This window comes from Brienomyrus brachyistius, chromosome 10 (genome assembly GCF_023856365.1).
Source record: "Brienomyrus brachyistius isolate T26 chromosome 10, BBRACH_0.4, whole genome shotgun sequence".
NCBI lineage: Eukaryota > Metazoa > Chordata > Actinopteri > Osteoglossiformes > Mormyridae > Brienomyrus > Brienomyrus brachyistius.
Window position 1 is genome coordinate 29,224,762 of NC_064542.1, and position 21,884 is coordinate 29,246,645.

The window sequence follows — 21,884 nt, forward strand, 5'->3', positions numbered from 1 at the left end:
CTCTTGTGCTCTTTCTGGTTACTGCATATGACTGATGTGAAAGGGTAAGCTTGCTGGTTTACTGATCCTTTGATCTGACCGCCTTTGTTTGATAGCGTCACAATCTTCTAATATTTAATAGCTTTATAGTTAGTCGTTGTATCGTTTTAGGTCGTTAGGCAGGAGATGGGCCCACGGAAAGTGTAGCCAGTGGAACACACTGCACACGGTTCTCTAAGCCACAGGAATTTGACATAAAGTCACTCATTTGCCTTTTCGAAACGCTGACACCCCTGAACAAACTCGTTAATACACGTTCCACCTGACCAAGCACCTAATTGATTCATTGTCAACTCACCATTCAGGATGTAAGCACTATAAGGACCACGCATGTGTAGATTTTTATAAAAACAATGGATGCATCAGGAGAGGAACATATTGAGGGAGGGTGAGAGTGAGAGGAAGAATGAGCATTAAGGGTAGAGCTGGAGGGGGAGAGCGAGAACAAAGGGGGACACAGATTTGACAAACTTCGGGAAGTTTACATGGGTTACAGTAAGAGAGGTTGTACAGAGGGTTCAGCTCAACTTGAGCCGATTTACTGTTGCCTCTATCATCGGGCCATTTAAGCTTGACCACAGGTTTGTAACCAAAATTCCATTCACTCTGTACACGTAGTTCAGGATTCCACAAATCATATTGTGTACATCAGTTTGTGCGTGACAACTATTTACACGAATAGCTGCATTCTATAACTGTACAAGAATCCTGAACAATTTACTGTAGAAAAAGTTCTTCTGGCTACACTGACTAATTACAGGTCTGTTCCAATTGATAACACAATCGGCAGTCCAAAAACAATTCTTCAAAGCCTTACTTCAGTTGCCATATTGATAACTGTTTTTGCGGTACTTTACACACAATTTCCTGAAAGATACATACAGAATTTGCAGATTTGTGTGTGTGTATCCCCTTGAGTCCTTATATTGTGCCATCATCACAGAGATAACTTCGGTAAAGTCATACCTGTCTTTCAGCATTTTCGTACCATTGAAAGGCATCCAGTCAGTGGTGGAAGGTGAAATATTCATTTACACATTCCACAGGGTTGCCGACTCTCACACATCTGGATCTCAGACTCAAACTCACGCCATAAATCTTATGCCAGATCTCTATTATTCCATTATAACCCGAAAATGAACTACATCAAAAGTGTTGGGGTCGTTTGCAAAAGCTTTTGAAGGTAATGCAACCCGTTACATACATGTACATGTGTGTGCTGACTTGTCTTGAATTGAAAATCTCACACCAGCCAGCTGCCTGAAGCTGGAAAACCTGCATTCCGGGAGAATGCTATTGTTGACTTGGTCTGTGTCAACAATGCATTAAGCTTAAAGGAAATGCAAAGGCAAATAATAGAGGATGACACAGTTTTCTGAGAAACATATATATTATTCCCTGTAATATACAGAAACTTGGCTCTTATTTTAATTACTTTTTAAGGTATTTTTGCAGGGGGAAACAATTGGGTTGGGTTCAACCTCACACCAGGAGCAGTGGAGCTTCTAGACCATTTCAACTGGGCATAGGGCTGAAAACAAGTCATTTTTGCAACGCTTTGCAGTTACATTTATGTTTATTTATGTTCATGATTTTTATAAATATGTAACTCACTCTGATTTCTTGTTTAGACTGTCTTGCTTCCACAAACCTGATCATTTTATTCTGTCGTTTACTTTGCTTTTCACCAACTGCAGCGACTCGACCCCCCCGCAGACCCGTGTTAAGTGTCCATCAAGATAATGTGTTTTTACGTTTGTCTTTCTCCTGTCCCCAGCATGCAAAATTTTAGTCCACATATATAAATGTAAATAATAATAACAGTAATCATAATAATACTTTTATTTCAGACTTAAGTACCATATGTATTTTGGGGGCGGGGGGGGGCACAGGTAGGGAAATGCATGTTGTCAGAGGGGCACTTGCCCCCTGTGCCCCCCAGAATTGCCCCTGATCAGGAGGAGAAGAATTTTCACAAAGCCATTGTGCAAATAATGGTGTCCTTCCCTGCCATGCTAACCTAGGGCCAAACAACACAGACCACATTCTCGTCTGTTTGGACAGACTGCACAACACTGGCAGACCATATGGGTCATGCAGGGCAGCACAGTTAAGTGGTAGAATGGGACAATGTCAGCTTCTATCATGCAGTACTGGTCCAAAACTGGCTTGTTGACCACCCATAATTTCTTGCTCGATACCTTCCTCCATACTTTCCATTTCTCAATCCACTTGAGATCTTTTCAGGATGGTGGTAGAATGGATATGACCATCAGCCCAATCTGCACAGGCCTCTTCTTTTGGCAGTGAATAGGCGTGTGATGATATTGCATGACATGTTGACGAATTGCTGTGGCCAGACCCAGCTAGGCAGCAAGATGCAGTCTAAATATTTTTTCTTGTTTTTTTTGCATTTTTTTCTGTATTTTTTCCCCTCAAGTTTCCTTTTCATGTTCACTATATTTGATAGAGCATTTTTTCTTGTTCCTACAATTGTAATGTGGCTGGTGCTGTGCATTTGATTGACTGACTGATTTGTTGCGGAGAAAAATAAAAGCTTTTGTTTAAACAGTATTTGTGTTCTGCGCTTATTTCTGTAGACTTCAACAATTTCTCTGTGTAGATTCTCTGCATGCAGCAGTATGATGACAAGCCATCCAACGATGAAAGTACTTTTGATTGAGCACAACAGTGTGCAGTTGCTTAGACAAAAATGTGGTAATATGAATGAGGTGTGTGCCATTTGATGCAAAAGTTTGATTTTGATATGTTTCTGTGTATTTTGTTTCCTGGACATAACTAAAGATCCTAAACCACGACACCATCTATCAAAATATAAATCCATTTCCCAAAACTATAAACACTTATTACCCTGTTTTCACATTATTCAGATTTGTTGAACTTTCCGTAAGAAACTCCACAAAAAAATGCCTTGAAAATGGCTGCAGTGTGTTCTCAGTTAGAAAGCACTGGCATTCAACACCATTAACTCAAGTCATCAGAGCTCGAACCCAATTACCACACAAGTCCCCAGGTGGGAACGCAAAGAGTCAAAATTGTTCATACGCCAGTCAGATAGATAAGTTGGCCATGGGTCAGTTCACTTGCTTTGGAACAATGGATTCAGAAAGACCGAAAGGTAGGGGAGGAGAGGAAATGAGATGGAGGTGGAGGTGTAAGAGGAAGGGCAAGGGCGGGGAAACAAATAGCTTCTGGTGACGTTCATGCGACTCTCCTTGAACATGGCGTTGTCCATGGGATGTCACTGTGGGAAACAGGGCAAAGCGTGTAGCCGAATCGGAGAAGCTGCACGGTAGCCTCTATAATCTGTAAAATATTTAACAGGTACCTTACATTCTGCTCTATAATGTAACTTTGGAGTGTTGCACTGTTACAGCACAGACAGGTCCTGTAGCTGTTTGCTGAATTGTACTAAATGCTGTCTGACCTGCATTGTTTCACTGTACCATATCACATACAGTTACAGTAATTTGGAGTTACTGATAGAGCATTATGTAAAGTGGATGTCTTACAGTGATCCCGTAGGTACTTCTATTTTTGCAAAACTGAGAGATGACCACCTAATGGAGGCAGAGATAGCAATTTTCAAAAGAGCCAGAGACAGAAAGTCTGTACAGTATAGTCACAGCCAACAACATCATTCATTTGCTGTGATAAAAATGACAGTAATTGAGGAGTAGGGAATATTCCAAAGCATTCGGCATCTCAACAATTGACCGCATTCTTTGACGGAACAGGCTGAGGATGAAACGGTCCTATAGTGCTCCTTTCCAAAGGAACTCTGATAGTCAAGGACCAGTTCTTAGAATGTGTACAAGTATGGTTTTTCATACTGTATCAGGTATTTGACTACAGTTATGTATTACAGCAGTATACACTGTAGTGCAGGCTATACTGTATGAAAGCCTACTGTTGTGTGCTATAGCAAAGTGTTTCAGAGTAGGCTAGCACATTCTGTACTATTTCATTTCTTTTGTAGAGAATCTTTGCAGTTGATGCCAGTGACACCCCTCATGAACTCATCTTTACCGATGAAGCAGGATTTAATCTTACCAAGGAGGAGAAAGGAGAAGAACATAACTGGCCACTGGGTCACTGTGAATGTCCCTGGCCAGCAAAGAATGAATGTGACCATATGCCACCATGCCACCCTCGGTTCTAAGAGTTAAGACCCCTAAGGGTCTAAGACCCCTAAGGGTCACCTTTCAAAGCAGACTACCAAGGTCACCCGACTGCGAGTCCTGCTACACCCTAAAGTCACCTTACACCGGGGGCAGGCAGCCCTGATCCAGGAGTGCTAGAATCCAGAAGATTTTCTATCCTATGTGATGAGTTACTATCTGTCTGAGATGAAGAGTAGTTCATCATAGACCAGGTAGGACAGAATACCTGATAGATTCCAGCACATCAGCTCTACACTCTAATTATAAACAGTTAAGTCATATAAGCGTTTGAAACAGCTGTACTGCATTTTGAAATCGTCAATAAAATTAAGTAAATAGTGATGCTGTCCATAATATTACCTTGTATTTGTGTAATAAATATACAAATGTCAATTAGATAGTAATCTGCCTGAGACGTAAAGAACAAAATGTATTATAATGATCATCCACTTATAGTAATCAATTTCACCCAGACAAATGTGATCACTATAAGCGGTTTCCACTGTATCAGTAATTGTTAATTTAGTTAACTACATTTAAAAAATCACAGTACAGTATGTTGTTAAATATTGTTAGATGTTAATACTCATGATTGTTACAGAGACTGGAAGTGTGGCTGCATTACTGCTACTACTGCCCAGAATTAGTAGAAAGTATCGTACAGCATATGACTAGCCCAGGAACAGATTGGAATTCAAAACAGACTAGCAAATGTGCGTCACTATCATAAAGCCGAAATACCCTAAGTCACACTATCGTAAAGCAAGAAGCGTCTGTTACAATTGCACTTGGACGCTGGCTACCAACAATGTCTACAGAACAGAGGGACACTTTGAAACCTTTTCCTTGTTGCACTACTTTGTGAGAGCTTTTCTTTAGTTTTTTATTTATTTATTAATACTTTGCTCCACACTATGACTGTAGCCTGCTTTTTCCAGCTCTTTAATTTCTGCAAAATTAATTTCACTTTTCTTAAATGACTTTCTAACTTACATTGAACTTCTGCTGACTGCCAGACTGCCAATAAAGCATTTGTCTCATCAGTCAACTGTTAATTTAATTTCTCCTCAGTAGCATCAATGTCCATGGTCATTTTTTAAGCAAACGCGGTTCTGCTGAACTGCAAAGCCCGTTATAAACCCTTCCCACATGCCGACGTCACAGGTTATTAGTTTTAGACCAGCAATTCTGTGGTGCTGGGTCAGAGCCAGTTTTCAGGGTGCTACACTAGTTAATTGACAATGTAAAAGTGCAGAACCAGTTCCAAGTTAGGCACTGGCTTGAGTCCAGTACAATGTAGGTGGAAATTGGGCTATAGGAGTTACCCTACAACCTATGGTCACCACATGTCCTTAGGTCACCCTACACCATAAGGTCAGTCCACACCCTAAAAATCACCCTACATCCTAAGATCAGTCTATACCCTAAGAGTCACCCAACACCTAAAGATCAGTCTACACCCTAAGAGTCACCATATACCACAAGGTCAATCTATACCCTAAAAGTCACCCTACATCCTAAGATCAGTCTACACCCTAAGAGTCACCCAACACCTAAAGATCAGTCTACACCCTAAGATCATGCGGAATGGATGCACATGGAGACCAAAGGAGACCCGTGCCTTGATGGGGAGAACACTCAAAGATATGAGTAAATTCAAACCTGTAGTGCTGGAGAATTGATCACATATTTATTCCGCAAATTTCTTATTTGCTTACTGTATCGTATTTTTCTCACAGCTGGATCACTGTCTCCCTGAAAAACGAACTGCCGGGTCATTGGGATTATAACTGATGTTGGAAAAGTGAGTCTGCGTGTGAGTGACCCTGAACGATAGCCAGAAAAAAGACCACACTGTATGTATCACACATACTTTCCATGATTATTTTTGAGCCTCTGTGTGTGTGAATTGGCCGTTTTCCTAGAATGCTGCAGATTTGTTGACCAACAGCAGGATAACGGCATCCAGGCAAACGGAGCAAACATATGCACCAATCCTGACAGGCTAACGGAAGATGGAGAGGCCGTCTTTTGGCGAGAACGCGGCAGCCCCCGCTGGCTCCACAGGGTAACGGGCAGGACATCTGCGCTATCATTAGCTGTCTCCGACAGGGAGCCCAGCACTCCTGCATGCTAAGTACGACACCAAGCCCAAAACAGCAAAGAGCAGTGGCAGGATGAACTTAGCAACAAAGCTGCTCAACTGCTCGGTGCAAACTTCTCCATCTCCTTTGAGGTGGCCAGATGCCCATGCGGCTCCATCAGATCACATCCAGTATGCGAAAACCCGTCCCCCCAGGTTTCTCCTGTTCCTTCGGGGCTGCCATCCACCAACTCACCTTTGAAGTTGGGTCTGATCCGGGCATCGTATCCAGATGTTCTCCCCATGAGCTTGTCCAGGAAATCAGATGGGGACATGGGCTTTAAGGTTGTCCTGTTTGGGGACTTTATCTCGTCTTTACAGGAACCTGGCCTGCCGTAATGGAGGAGGAGGAAAAGAAGAAGGAAGTGAAGAAAAAGAGAAGAGAAAAAGGTCACAAATCAGACTGAGGACCCAGTTATTGCAGGATGGTTCCTGAAATCTGCAGAACTATGGAGCAAACTGAATCCTGCCTTAATCACAGTGGCTCAGAGAGGGGAAGATGTGGGCTGTCCAAACGCCGCGAGGGTGCCAGGCCATCAGGCGGACAGTTCAATCGAGACATGGTGGATAGCTTGAGGTAGGGGGGCTCTGAGTCCTTCCCGCCAGAGCTGCAGGGGCCACACTTTGACACGGCTCAGCCTTGGCCCCCCTGCCTAAATCCTCCCTAAAAGTAAAAGCTTATGAACCTGCTAACACCGTTCCGTACCCAGTATCCACAGAAACCGCAATGTCCTTCCAAAAAACCGTGCCTGGCTGTGTCCCTCGCGCGTGCGGTTTGTTGACTTTATGCACTATAGCCAGGAGTTTGTTTGGATGGCACCAGGAACCTAGAGACTGAGTGGTTTGTGACATTCTACTAGCTTGGAAAAGCTCCAAGTCCAGGCCAAGCCTGCAAATAACACCCCCCAATAGTAATACCCCTGAAGGAAAACTGCCCCAGGAACTGAAGTTAATATATGTGGCTATGAAAGGAACCAATTCTAGGAATACTGGGGCTATACGAATGAATAATAATTAACAGATTCATCAATAAGCTTCTGTCATTACTGGCTTGGAAAGAATCTTTAGTTAATTGGTCTGGGCAACTACTACACAGTTAGCTCTAGAGTCTAGACAGACTGTCACTTCCCGGTTAAAACTGATTAGCAGTGACGTCTAGAAGGGTATAAAAACCACTATTCTCAGTGCTTCAAGGGTCTTACGTTCATAAAAGTTAACTTTAAACATGCAGTGAGTACTTAGCACCATACCTCTGAATGCCAGTAATTGTGAAAATAAGCGAGGAAGACAGCATGAGGGAAACATTGCTGTGTTTGTTTCATCAACACTCCTATGAAGGTTTAATGTTCCTCTGATGTTCCATACACCCAGCTGTGTTAAGTCACCAGGCCGCACTGCGTAACAGCATGAAGAGCGAGTGCAAAAAAGCTGCTGCTGGCAGCTCAGTGTGATCATCGGTGAAAAGATCCCAGCATCCCTGACAGAGAACAAGCATTAGCCTCAGCGGCAGCACCTCCAAGGGGCCCCGTGACTTATCACCGTGAAGAATTTGGTTTCTAGCTGCTAATCTCTCCGGATGAGATGCAAATCGAGCTCTGGGTGAGAGACGCCAGAGTCAGTAGCCAGTCAAGCGTCTCGCATTAGTGATTGAAGACTGACGTATAGACATGATGGAAAAGGGGTCTTCTGGCTAAACTACAATTAGCAAGAAATTGAATTTGTCACCAAAAGACTGTGCTTCAAATCCCCATGACCTGACCTCTCTGGGCTGCTAATAATCAGCTTCAAAAGCCCATAGTAATCAGAATTTCTTGTCTAAACTTCTATTAATGGTAATGGGTATATGTGCCCCTGTGGGGAAATAGTTTTCACACATCCCATCTTTCACACAGACATATATAGAGGTGAGAACCATTTTTGGGGTCAAAGCTCAGAGTTAGCCAACATCCCGGGAGCAAATGGCGGCATCACTGACCATAGGATTTGAACCAGCAACCATCCAACCACAGGAGTTCAAACCTGTATATACAGTATAGACATATCTTCTTTTAACAGTGGAAATTTTGTGATGCTGTTAGCTAATGTTTAAGGGTGTCACAGCTGAGCACAGTTGACCTGCGGTTTTCTCAGGGGGAGGACAGATTCCCAGGAGCGGGAAGCTACTCCCAATTATGCTGAGTGAGAATGAGACGCTTTACAAGACAACGACAGGCATTCCGTCAGATGAGGGGTGCAGGGAGGTCTGGAATGGGAAGGGCCGCCGCATGGCCTCCCTTTGGCATCAGACGGGGAAGAGCTCCTTGCCTTCCCACTCGGGGGAGTCTCTTTCACCTCCCAATCTGTCTTTCATCAGCCATCCATAATATGGCAGTCAAATGTTCAACTTTTCCCTGCCCCTCTCCTCCTGCGTACAGATTCCTGGGACTCTTCCGAGGAATCCCATCAGAAATGGTCTAGCTTTGGGTGTTTCAAAGGGAAAACAACCAGTCTGCTTTAATGAGATGGCCACAGCATCTAACTAATTCCCCCCCACATCATGGACCGCATATAAACCATCAGCGAGATGGCAAATGATACTAGTCTTCCGGGTTCCGGGTTTGGGCCGTGTGTGATGTTCAGTGAGTGCGTGGTCGTCTGATTATGGATACCGTTCATTGTGAGAGTCCCTCGGCTCAGGATGGAGAACAGATACGGACCATGCGATACGGGGGGTTTGATTTTAATCTCTTCCGGCTGTGGGCCACAGACACGATGAGTGTGAAGCAAGCTGAGAAATACATTTTGGTTGACAATAACAAAAAAATGCATCAGTGAGGGTTTCCCAAGGTACCAAAGTGAAATAACATTGTGATTACAAATCATTACAAAAATAGGAAGAGAAATCAGCTTGGCCCCGGGGTGGTGTAAATCAACCCCCATTCTGCATCTAATTTCAGGGTTTTTCAGGGTTTAAACCATCCAACCATCCATCTTCAAACCATTTATCCTGACTGGGGTAACGGTGAGCTTGGAGCCTCTCCCAGGCAGAGGTACACCCAGGACGGGATACCAGGTTTAAATTACATCTAATAAAAACGTTCATGTTGCTGAGTACCATCTTTGGCGATCATTAAGCACTCTGACTTGCAGCATAAAATAAACGAAAACAGTCCGTGGCAAATAAAGAGCTTTTCGTTTGGATTGACGCAGCTGTGTCCGATTTAGCCTGGATTTTGCTTGCCAAGGACAAAACATGACAAACGTGACATTAATTTGCAGGCCCAGGCGCTGGCTGGGTCCCTGGGAAATCGGCGCAGTTGTGTCTGGTGGCATAACAGCCGTCGGCATTTGAAACAACCGTCGGTGGTCCTCTAGGGTGTGCTTAATCTGCTTTTACAAGCTTCCCGTCAAATAACCCAACAAGGCAACTTTTCCCACAACGCTGTCAAGACTTCCCCCCAGCCCATCCCTGTTACGCGAGCTCGAAAAACAGTCAAGGACAAAGCAGTAGCATCAGACTAATTTTTGTCGATAACTCAAGAGAGTCTGAGGCCGGGATTCATAGCCGCCCTGACTGCGATGCTCGCCACCACATTGCTGCCACACTTATTTCCTTACTCCTCTTGAAATATTGACACAAGGGTCTCATTTTATGCAACTGCTTGCTTTACTGAAGATTTCCGTGACTTTGTGGAGGAGGGCAGCTGAACTATCATCTCAAATGAAACATAAATTCAGAATCTGGTCAATTTTTATATTGCCTCGGCGGACGCTGGGGGACCCTCTCTGGGACCGATTTTTTTACGTGACTGTAACACCGCATAGGATTCATGTCCATATGTGAGTGTTTCAGTCTTACCAGAGAACCTTTTACAAAGACAAAGACACTGCAAACAACTGTAGTCCTTTGAGACGCCAGCAGGATTAGCACGATGGGCTAATTTAGCTACCTGCCCGCGCAAAGGTCTCAAAGCAGCCAAGGCATTTCAGTACTTTTTCTTCGAGTCCAATTAACAAGACTTTACACCTCAATCCTGCGTGGCTGGTCACATGTTCCCATTCCGAAGCCACTCACGTTTCTCATCTGAGGTAAAGTTGGGGCGTCTTATGGACGGGCCTTGGCATTGGTTGATAGAATATAGATAATTGTCTTTGTGCGCCAATTAAGTGGGCAGAACGTCTTGGAGTGAGAAGCAGTGCGCTGACAGGTCTCCAAGAACTGAGCAAACGGATCTCATTCCATCTGCCCAGCAGGGTGCGCCACACCCGGATAGTGGCACATTGCCAGGGAGAGGCTACCACCAGTCTACCAGCATCTTATCGTTGGGTTTTCCAAAAAAGATGGCAGAAAGTGGCCAGTAGAGGTGCTTCGGTTCGTTGCGGTTCGCTGCGAGGCCTTCCTCTCCTAGGGTTAGATGCCACGTGCACATTCAGAGCACGAGAGACCGACACATGCCGCTAATCGCTTTTCATTATTAAGCCAGCATTCAAAAGGCATGCTAATTGGTGTGTGTAGAGGGGGGTGTTTCCGTGGATCCAACAAAGTGTGTATGGAGTAGCGTTAGCTATATACCCCCTTGTGATCCCTTGGGCCGACACACGAAATGTCAGACCGTGTGAAAACATCTTCCAAGCTGGGCTCCGTGAGAGATCAACGGCTCTGGCGATAAGAAGATGAACAGCTGCAGAAAAGTAATTACAAAACGGGAAACATCCCCGGCACGGATCATTTAGCCCACTAACGACACCTGTGGCGCGACGGAGACTGGCCAATCTGGCAGCCCGGTGACTGATCGGTGATCGAGAGACATTTGCGTGATGGGATACTTGCAGGGGAAGATCTAGTTGCGGAGTTTATTTCCAGAAGCCAAATTGCTACGATAAGCTTGGAGTCAAAGGCTGGGTGCTGGAAGGCTAGGTGCTAGCAAGACATTGGGGGGAAATCAGTCACAGAACAACAACACGATCCAGTGGTCCATTTGGTATCCGAGAAAGGAGGAGGGCATTGGCGATTACACTTAGCTGCAATTTAAGCCAGAATGGAAGGCAAGAATTTTATTGCACAGTTAAATTTGTTTTTGAGACAAAGGTTGCCGTTGACCTCTTTTAACCAGTCCACCTATAAACCTCACAATCATAGGATCAGAATGGTCACCAACGGTAGCCTGGCATGGTAGGAAACCGATTGAGCTGTGTGATGTCGTCTGTCACAGCAGTCACTCCCTTCTGTGGGAGTGCCAATTTTTCTCCTGGAATCTCCTGGAACATTCCAGAAGCAGAATGTCACTATTACTTGTGGAGAGTTTGTGCACCATGAGAAACTGGCACATTAATGGCTGTTTGAACGTGACACGGCACAAAGGCAGTTTCCTCGCATCTCGCTAGTTTATTTACGGGTGACCTTTAGCGGGATGTTCATCTCCCTGTGGCCATTAAAGTTTAAAACGTGCCGTCGAATGGAATCCTCGTTGATTCTGCTCTGAGGGCACTGAGCTCATCTTCCCCTGCCCTCGGAGACGGTTTTTACAAAGTCAGCTTTGAATTTTTATCCAAGCAACGAAAAAAGCCAAACCGGTTTTCAGCCAAAATCGGCAGGGTCACAGACCCCAGGCACACGGGGAACTGACCAAACGTCAGTAAGGACGAGATTGCGGCGTTACGGCTCATGCAACCTTCAGCTGAACATGACAAACAAATACAGCCGCACGTTTTCCCTGCTGGCTATCCCCTCCCCATTAGCGACTGCTCCTCCAGCTTTCACATTCTGCGTTTGATAACATAATTAATTTTCAGACTGAGGCGACAGTGCCGCTGAAATTAGCCTCCGTGTGAAATGTTTGTATATTTAGCCAGCTGCCTGTAAGCTGAGGTTTTAATCATTCGGGCTAATCCAAATGAAGCCGGAGAGTCAATCATCCAGAGGCTGCCGGTCATGGTTTTCCGTTTGTAATGCGATCTCAAATCCCACCGGGAGAGGATGTCCCGCCCCAGCCTGTCGCAAGCCGCACGGCCGGGTCGCCATCTGGCAGATGAAGGGGGATCTTGTTATCGCTAACATGCATCAGCAGCCGTGGTCGCGGGTGGCTCTGCATATAAGGGCTCTCTACCTAAGAGCATAAGGTCATGGGTTTGAATCCCAGGGTCGGATTAACAGAGCGATTATATCATTTCAGTGTTGAACCGTTGACCACGACCATTAACCCTAAATACTCCAGGGACTCTGCCTCATCCTGCTTTCTCAGTTCTGTGTTGCTTTGGATGAAAGCGTCTGCTAAATAAATTAGCTTAAAATTAGCCTCCATACTAATTTTACCCAGTCAATTCTTACTACTTAGCAACAGGACAGAAACCCAAAGAAAAGCAAAGAAATGGTGCCAATGTTTGAAATTCATCCTCAAATCAATCAAAAATGATAAATGTATTATTACATACATTTTTTAAAAAACCCAGTATGCTTTACTCTGGCTTAATGGAGGATACCATAACATCCCAATTCGCTGTCAAAGGGCATCAGTGAGCTCCCAGTTATCTTCACGGCCTGTCAGCTGAATGTATTACCCAGAATACACTTTGGCTTACAACATTACTCCCAGACAGTACGCTTTGATTGGATGACATAAGACAAGTTATTGGGTCATCATCAAATCACTGAAGGTCAGCCCCAAAGGAGACTGTGTAAGCTAGCAAAAAAATAAAAATAAATATTATGGAATGTAGCCATGTTTGAATGTCTTCTTCCTTTTCGTATTAAACCTGCCCTCCAGGCCAGAGATCTTGGAATCAATCCTGATTGCTTCCTGCATCGTTTCCAGGAAACGGCGCTGCAGGCTCACAGATGAGACAAGTGATTGCGTTTCCTGCTGAAAGACAGAGTGCATTTCTATCTGCCTTCCCAGCTCGAAAATGGCAGCCAGCCCCACCCCTCCCTTTTGTCTGATCAAACTTGTGTTCTCCTGGGACTGATATATAAAAACAAACTGTCTATTACAGGTAGCAATAATCATAATTCTGTCAGTAATGCTGCACCCGAATGTTAACTCTGTTCATTCCCGCTTTCCTTTGCATGTCCTTGATCAGTGCTGGATAGATGGTCACCCTCTTTGCTGCTAAACATTCCAACACCCATCTATCTTCAAGCTGATTATCTTGGTGAGGGCTTTGGGGGGGCTCGTATTTCTTACAGTCTTCCAGGCTCATGCAGGGTTCAAGGCCAGTTCATTGTAGGGTACATTGTCACATTCCATGGGCAATTTCGAGATGCTGATTAGTGTAACTGCATGTATTTGGACTGCGGGAGGAAATGAGAGTACAGGAGGAGTAGGAAGGATCCGAAGTGCTGGACCTAAAGGCAAGAGACTACCAGGTGACAGAACAATGTAGCCGTGTGAATGAGATCCAGGCTGAACAGCTCATAAAGAGACATCCAGCAGGGGGCGCTGAGGAGCAATAACCGGGATTGTCACTGCATTCTTTTACACATAAACACTGCTAAGTGAAAAACAGGAAGTGCAATAATTGGCAGCTCTGGGTGAGTCTCCTACAGAAAGATTGGGGAGGGGGGGTTGGTTGCATTGTGTGTCTCAGTGGGTAATTGGATTTGCCCCGGCAGAATAGTGACATTGCTGTTGGGCCCTTACGCAAGAGCCGTAATCCCCCCCAAAAATGATGGATAAATTGCATGATGGGAAATGTGGGAGGGAGCCTACCAATATACCTGCACCTGCACTCATGCAGACGGCAAGTTCAGCTCCCATTGCTTACATTTGCAGGCAGCCAGCTCCACATGCAAGCCTCTGCATGAGGCTTCAGCTCTGCACGGAAACACGAAGCAGACCAGGGGGTATGAGTGTTTCGTTCAGCCCCTGCCGTGCTCTGGACCCCCCCCCAGTGACAGGGTGCGTATTGGGTGCACGCAGACATTATCACCATGGGAGGAAACGGAAAGTGAGCCAGTGTCTGATCAGATGAGGGGCTCACTGTGGGGGGGGCTTTTACATCACTGCCTCTGGAGGGGACCATAATGACTGACTGTCTCCCTCGGGGGAAGGGCGTGTGGGGGGTGTGCACCTATTTATTCATTATGGACTTTTAGTCTGCCATAGAGGTGTGTGGAATGCCCTGATTGGCTACCTGCAGATGGACAGGAGCTGGGGTAGCAGGATCTGAATTCCAGGAGAAGAATGTGGAGACTATGTTCAGAGAGGAGCAGGTGAGGAATCTGAGGGGGTGTGGGGAGTGAGGGGGCGGAGGAGGGCTGGCTGGTAGGGAGTCGGGTGATTGATGTGGCTGATTGCCACCAAGCGGGGTTTCTCAAGGCGTGGACCTCGAGACAGGGCCGCCATCAGGCAGGAGGAGGAGAGACCCCCCCACGGGGGCAGAAACACAGACAACGTCGGCCCTGATTCACCGCCGCATCCTCAGAGTTTCCATTCCGGTTCGCTATCAGGTTCCCAGGTACGCCCTCAGAACAGAACGCCCTGTTCCTCTTCGGGGATCCCACATGATGAAGTCTCAGCTTGGTGCCTATCACCAGACATGGAGGGGGGAGGGGGGGGCAGGAATCACATCAAAAACGAGGGACCACTTTACACTTCACTTTCAAAGTGAATTTTCGCTGCCCCCACAAACAGCAGCTATTGATGGGCTGAACAGCAGATTGTGAAAAACAGAAAACCTAACAACCTGACAATCCCTTTCTTTGCATCCAGGTGCCGCGGTGACTCAGCCTCAGAGATACGAGCAGGAAGGGGGGGGGCAGGCAGTGGGGCGCCTACAGCCACACAGAGGCTAAGGGCCAGCAATCGCGTCTGGCTGCTTGATGACCTTATAACCTCGCTTGTGTGCTGCCTGCCAGCTCACATGCCTCTACAATCAACGAGCTGCCCTGCACCAAGCCACCACTGGGGGGCGCTACAGTGAGATTCCTCCTTCATATGTGAACCTTCATTAAAAGCATGTTCTTAACCATGCATTAGAGAAGAATGTCTGCTGAGCCTAGGGCTGGCCGGCCTATGGGCGACATAGGCAAGCGCCCGGGGTGTCATTTCACTAGGGGGCGCAAAAGAGGGAGCAGGGAAAACAAACTGAAGAAAGGCCACATCGTGTGACATCACAGCTCGATACGCTGCTTTTCACTTTCCACCACTTTTCTAGTGAAATAGGTGCAAGCTAGTTAGCAGTCAGATGTCCTATGTCTGTAAATGAACTGTGGTGGGTGTGGCTGTGAGGGAGGGGGGTGGTCAGCAGAATCTCGCTTGGGGCAGAAGAACACCTAGGGCTGTTGGGAGGGTGGACATAGGGTGCATCTCCCAGGTCCTGGACTGGAGGGAACCCAAGGTGACATTTTGCCAGGGGACCTGGAATTCAGCACACTGCAGCTTTTTAACAAGCTGTTACACTTTCTAGCAGACGCTCTTGCTCTACAGCCTAATGATGTCATCGCACTGCTGACCCAATGATTTGAACCTGCGACTTTCGGGTCACTTGCAGAGTATCCTGTCCCACTGAGCCACACCCCCAAGGACTGACATGCGTATCTATCTGATAATGACGAATGTAACCCCCCACAGCCCAACGCAGATTGATCTCCCTCTGCAAACTACCTACAAAGGGACACAGTGTCTGCCAAGTAGGCATTGTGCGTAATGCTAAATGTGTTTCAGATGTTGTACCATGACCCCACCCAGTGCTTCTAGTGAGGCCTGGCTGCAACCGCCCCAGTGGGAGGGTGAGACAGGCCCCTTAAATCAGCTGATTAATTGGGGTGTTTCTCTCACAGTGATGCCGATGGGAATTCTACGCCAGCAGTTCAGTGGCAAAGTGCTTAAATTGTACATTTCCTCTACATCTGGGTCCTTGAAGAGGTAGGTGAAATGGGCAGGGAGAGGTCACAGTCTGCACCCAGATCTCCCAGCCCTCGCAGAAGGTTTAGCCTTCAGACAGTGGTCCAACAGCCTTTCCTGGCCAGGGTGTTGATGAGTGTTCAGCATGCCTACAGAACTGCAAATGCATGGCAGCTCTGGGATCGTGGCGGGCCCCCTCCCTGTTTGCTGTCCATTAAGGGAGTAGGGGACAGGAGAAAAATGCAAGACAAACTGATTACACTTCGCAGGCATTAAGAGAGGCAGAGATGGAGACAGAAAGAGAAGGAGGGAAAATGTTAAAGAGAGAGAGAGAAACAGAGGGTGACAGGATGAGAGAAGGAAGGAGAGAGAAAAGGGGGAGAGAAGGAGAAAGAGGGAAAAGAGGGCCTCGCTGGGGCAGGGAGACGGGGCGTGGGGCGCCTAAGGGCCTCGCTGGGGCAGGGAGACGGGGCGTGGGGCGCCTAAGGGCCTCGCTGGGGCAGGGAGACGGGGCGTGGGGCGCCTAAGGGCCTCGCTGGTTCCATCCCAGAAACAACAGGCAGAAGTTGGAGAAAAACCCATGATGAAGCTCCAACCCATCATACTTTATAAACCATCACACTTAATATTTACATGAAGATACATGAAATATTGCTGGATTCAGCTTAAGATGTCACATTTATTAATGAAAAATAATGGGAGTGTGAATGCCCTTCACATCTATCATTTATGTTACCCAAAGACAGAACGGGAGGCAAGGTTTGCGTTTAAATCCCCAGTTTAGTTCCATGTTTGGAAAAGAGCATCATTCGAAACTGAGACTAGTGTCTATGGCCGACATCAGGAACAAGTGTAGGGTTAGGACAGTGGGGGCCAAAATGTAAGTGATGAAAGGACATAAAGGCTTGTTATTCAATCTGACATGTGGAGATGTGAAAACGCTCACATCTCCGTGTCTCTGTGAAGTCAGTCTGCATCCACACAGAAGCCGTTTTACTGTCTTTGGCTGACGATCAGCCTTTTGTGTATTATTTATCACCCGCTCAGCTGATGCGTTTACCCCCCAAAACTGAATTTATAACCATTTATAATAAATGTTTTACAGTAAAAACCTATACTGAGGACCATGATGTAAATATGCCACAAATTCACCATAAAAATTTGGTGTCTGAAAAGTTAAGTGCAGAGGAATATAAAATGCAGGAGACTGTGAGACTGCGATGCAACTCAAAGATTACCTGCAATTATATATTACTAAAGCACTGAATTAGTAGGCTTAGCTAGTTAGCATCTACTGAGAAAATAAGTTCTCTTGCCCATACAGATTTATAATACTGCAGTTTTACAGGTGAATACATCAGGACTAATTACTGAATTCATTTTTCACTGGAGTGGCAACCTTCCACAGACATGAATTCACTCCCTTACCTTGCTATGCTAACCCACTGTCCTAATCTGGCCTGCTACCTGCTAGCTATTTCCAAATCTGTCTCTCAAAATCTCCACGGCAACAATGTTGAACAGCCAGGCCCTGATTGAACTGCATCTCAGGTCTTTCACACTGTCATTCCAAAAATGTGAATATTCACAAGTCTAGGTCTTCCACCATGTGTGTAATCCGATCTACGTGAGAACAACTCGTTATACCTTCCGCTCAATTAGCGAGCCGCAATCGCTCCGGCACATCGCGTTTGGGGCTCCGTGTGGGGGTGTTAGCCTGTGGTGTCTGCATGCAGTGTGACTGATCGATCTACCAATTACAGTGATATGAGCTGCTCAAACAAACAGGCCAATCAAAATCATTCACATGCATTTTGTATAGTCAGAAACAACAAACAAATGCATCCGCAGAGACAGATTCCCCACCTGGGTGCCCAGCATGGCGGAAAATTTGCCTTAACTCCCACAACACAATCTATGCAGGGCAACATGGAGCTCTGGGTCTGAATGGGAGCAGAATGGTCCAAACATTCTACACATTTACATGTATGTAAGAGTTTATTACCATGCAAATAGTCTGTATGGTTTGCAAACTACCTCAATGCTTTTGATGCAGATAATTTTAGGTTCTGTACCAAGATGTTCAGTGCTGTCCTGGGATGCTCAGCAATGTACCGGGATGCTCAGCAATGTACCCAGATGTTCAGTGCTGTCCTGGGATGCTCAGCAATGTACCGTGATGCTCAGCAATGTACCATGATCTTCAGTGCTGTCCCCAGATGCTCAGCAATGTACCAAGATGTTCAGTGCTGTCCACAGATGCTCAGCAATGTACCGGGATGCTCAGCAATGTACTATGATGCCCAGCACTGTACCAAGATGTTCAGTGCTGTACCGTGATGCTCAGCTAGTACCCGGATGCCCAGCACTGTACCATGATGCCCAGCACTGTACCAAGATGTTCGGTGCTGTACCGTGATGCTCAGCGCAGTACCCGGATGCCCAGCACTGCACCGGGATGCTCAGCGCAGTACCCAGATGCCCAGCACTGCACCGGGATGCTCAGCGCAGTACCCAGATGCCCAGCACTGCACCGGGATGCTCAGCGCAGTACCAGGATGCCCAGCACTGCACCGGGATGCTCAGCGCAGCACCCGGATGCCCAGCACTGCACCAGGATGCTCAGCGCAGTACCCGGATGCCCAGCACTGCACCCGGATGCTCAGCGCAGTACCCGGATGCCCAGCACTGCACCCCGATACTCAGCTAGTACTCGGATGCCCAGCACTGCACCGGGATGCTCAGCTAGTACTCGGATGCCCAGCACTGTACCCGGATACTCAACTAGTATTCGGATGCCCAGCACTGCACCGGGATGCTCAGCGCAGTACCCAGATGCCCAGCACTGCACCCGGATGCTCAGCGCAGTACCCGGATGCTCAGCACTGCACCCAGATGCCCAGCACTGCACCCCAATACTCAGCTAGTACTCGGATGCCCAGCACTGCACCGGGATGCTCAGCTAGTACTCGTATGCCCGGCACTGCACCCGGATACTCAACTAGTACTCGGATGCCCAGCACTGCACCGGGATTCTCAGCGCAGTACCCGGATGCCCAGCCCTGCACCCGGATGCCCAGCACTGCACCCGGATTCTCAGCGCAGTACCCGGATGCCCAGCACTGCACCCGGATGCTCAGCGCAGTACCTGGATGCCCAGCGCTGCACCCGGATGCCCAGCACTGCACCGGGATGCTCAGCTAGTACTCAGATGCCCAGCACTGCACCCCAATACTCAGCTAGTACTCGGATGCCCAGCACTGCACCGGGATGCTCAGCTAGTACTCGGATGCCCAGCACTGCACCCGGATACTCAGCTAGTACTCGGATGCCCAGCACTGCACCGGGATGCTCAGCTAGTACTCGGATGCCCAGCACTGCACCCGGATACTCAACTAGTACTCGGATGCCCAGCACTGCACCGGGATTCTCAGCGCAGTACCCGAATGCCCAGCCCTGCACCCGGATGCCCAGCACTGCACCCGGATGCTCAGCGCAGTACCCGGATGCCCAGCACTGCACCCGGATGCTCAGCGCAGTACCCGGATGCCCAGCTTGTACTCAGATGTTCGGTGCTGTATCGGGATGCTCAGTACTGTACTGGGATGCTCAGCGAAGTACCGGGATGCTCAGCAATGTAGCAAGATGTTTGGTGCTGTACCGGGATGCTCAGCAATGTACCAGGATGCTCAGCATGGAACCAGGAAGCGCAGCACTGTACTAGGATGCTCAGTGCCGTACCAACATGTCAAGTGCTGTACCAAGTTGCTCAGCATAATAGCAGGAGTCTCAGAAAACACTTTCACCCAAAATCACACACACACACACACACACACACACACACACACACACACACACACACACACACACACACACACACACACACGAGTCCTACAGTTTTGTGCCAACATAGGACAGATCCCCGTCCTATGACGACAACAGAGTGTTTTCTCCTACGATGTTATCATCGAGCTTTTTAATTACACACACCTCCTGCAATGCTACCCCTCACATCACATAATCACATTACCCCAGATCAGAATCAGGTATGTGAAAGGTGTATAGGTAAGGCAAGCTGAATCTATAAAGCTGGACAACTGTCACCCCCCCCCACACACACCTGTCACATTAATCAACAATCTATGAAACAGTTTGTTTCACACTCCTAATTGTTGCACACTATACAACAACAACAACAACAAATTTATTTTTATATAGCGCATTATCACAACATTGCATTGTCTCAAAGCGCTTTACAGTATCCTCACCCAAAGCCCCCAGTGAGTAAGCCATAGGCGACAGTGGCAAGGAAAAACTCCCTAGAAGGAAGAAACCTTGAGAGGGACCAGACTCAAAGGGGAAGCCCATCCTCCAGGGGCCGGCAGGGATAGTCAAATAGAGAGAGGAGAGCAAGGAAGATAAGCCAATGCCGAAGCCGAGTCTTCTTCCAATTGCCAGGCAACCAGAGGTAAGGCAGCGGGTCATACATGGAAGCCACTATACCAATATACCACTATACCACTATACCAAAGGCTCTCAGCAGTTCCATGGATCAATATTTACTTGTTTCAGTTTGCCACCAAATGGCCGCACCCCCATTCCCACCGCAGCTGACCTGGCTGCAGTTCTCTTGGGACATATATTGTTGACAGGAGGGACTGACTTACTGGGGAATGCAAACTTGATTCACTTGATGTCCCCTCCCCCAAATCCAGTTTCCTCTAGCTTGCTGTGGTTTTCGTCAAACTGTAGCGATGTTCTTGCACACCAGGGAAGGCTGCTGGGAGCCGGAGCTGCCTGGTGCCATTTGGCGGAGGGATGGCTTCTCATGCGTGCTTCCCTGGTCATTAGGGAGTGTGTCACATGGCGGTTAAGAGCTCGACGCCTTGCTCATCCATGCTGGCTTCACATAATGCTCTTATCATCCAGAGTCTCTGAGCGACCAGTGCAAAGACAATGAATAATTTCTCTGCAGGCTAATTCAGAACCTCATTTGGACCTCGTCATCATGACAGGAACACAAATCTAAACAAATCAAAAATAAACAACCGATATGGAGGTTCTGCCACATTCTGTTATCGATTCCGTTTATACGCTCTCCTGTGGCCTTCCATGAAGAAGCAGCTCCCATTAATTAAGCCAAACAGCTTACGGGTCCTTGCAGATCTCCAGGTTCCTGCTGGAACCAGGCTGTAGGGCATTGTGGAAACCAGTGCCTGGAGAGTTCGCCGGGAAGCAGACACAGGTGGTGTATGGAAGAGCTGATGCCAGAAGGTACATTATTGGCTCCTAGATTCGTAAACATCTCGAACCGGGATCGGTTTCGTTTTCCTTCATGTTTTCGCAGCCTCACTTGAGTAATTGACACCCGCAGGCTGTGATGAATTGGTCATTATTTCTGCATTGATGGAAATGAGGTAAGACAAGTGGAACAAGGGAAGGCTGTGGAGCATGGGGTGAACAAGCATGGCAGACCTGTTTGAGGGCATCAGCCGTGCACACTCCTTAACCGGCCCCACTCACCTACACCATTTATTCGCGGTCTTCATGTCCTCAAAAACTACACTCTCTACATCTGCTGGTGTTCCACAGGGCGTTAGTGAAGGCTGGCACCAACCTACATCCACATGACTGTGATGGTCTGAAGATTAGTGACCAAGGATTTAAATTGTCATTGTGCAAGTGGGTTACTCATGT

At 47.1% G+C, this 21,884-nt stretch overlaps 1 protein-coding gene across 1 annotated transcript in view; it reads right to left on the reverse strand.

The window, feature by feature from the left end:
• Nucleotides 1-21,884, reverse strand: part of glra4a (glycine receptor, alpha 4a) — a 40,496-nt gene that overhangs the window by 15,316 nt on the left and 3,296 nt on the right. The window contains exon 2 of the mRNA XM_049029879.1: nt 6,563-6,696. Coding sequence (XP_048885836.1) covers nt 6,563-6,696 — 134 coding nt within the window. The remainder of the gene's footprint in view (nt 1-6,562; nt 6,697-21,884) is intronic.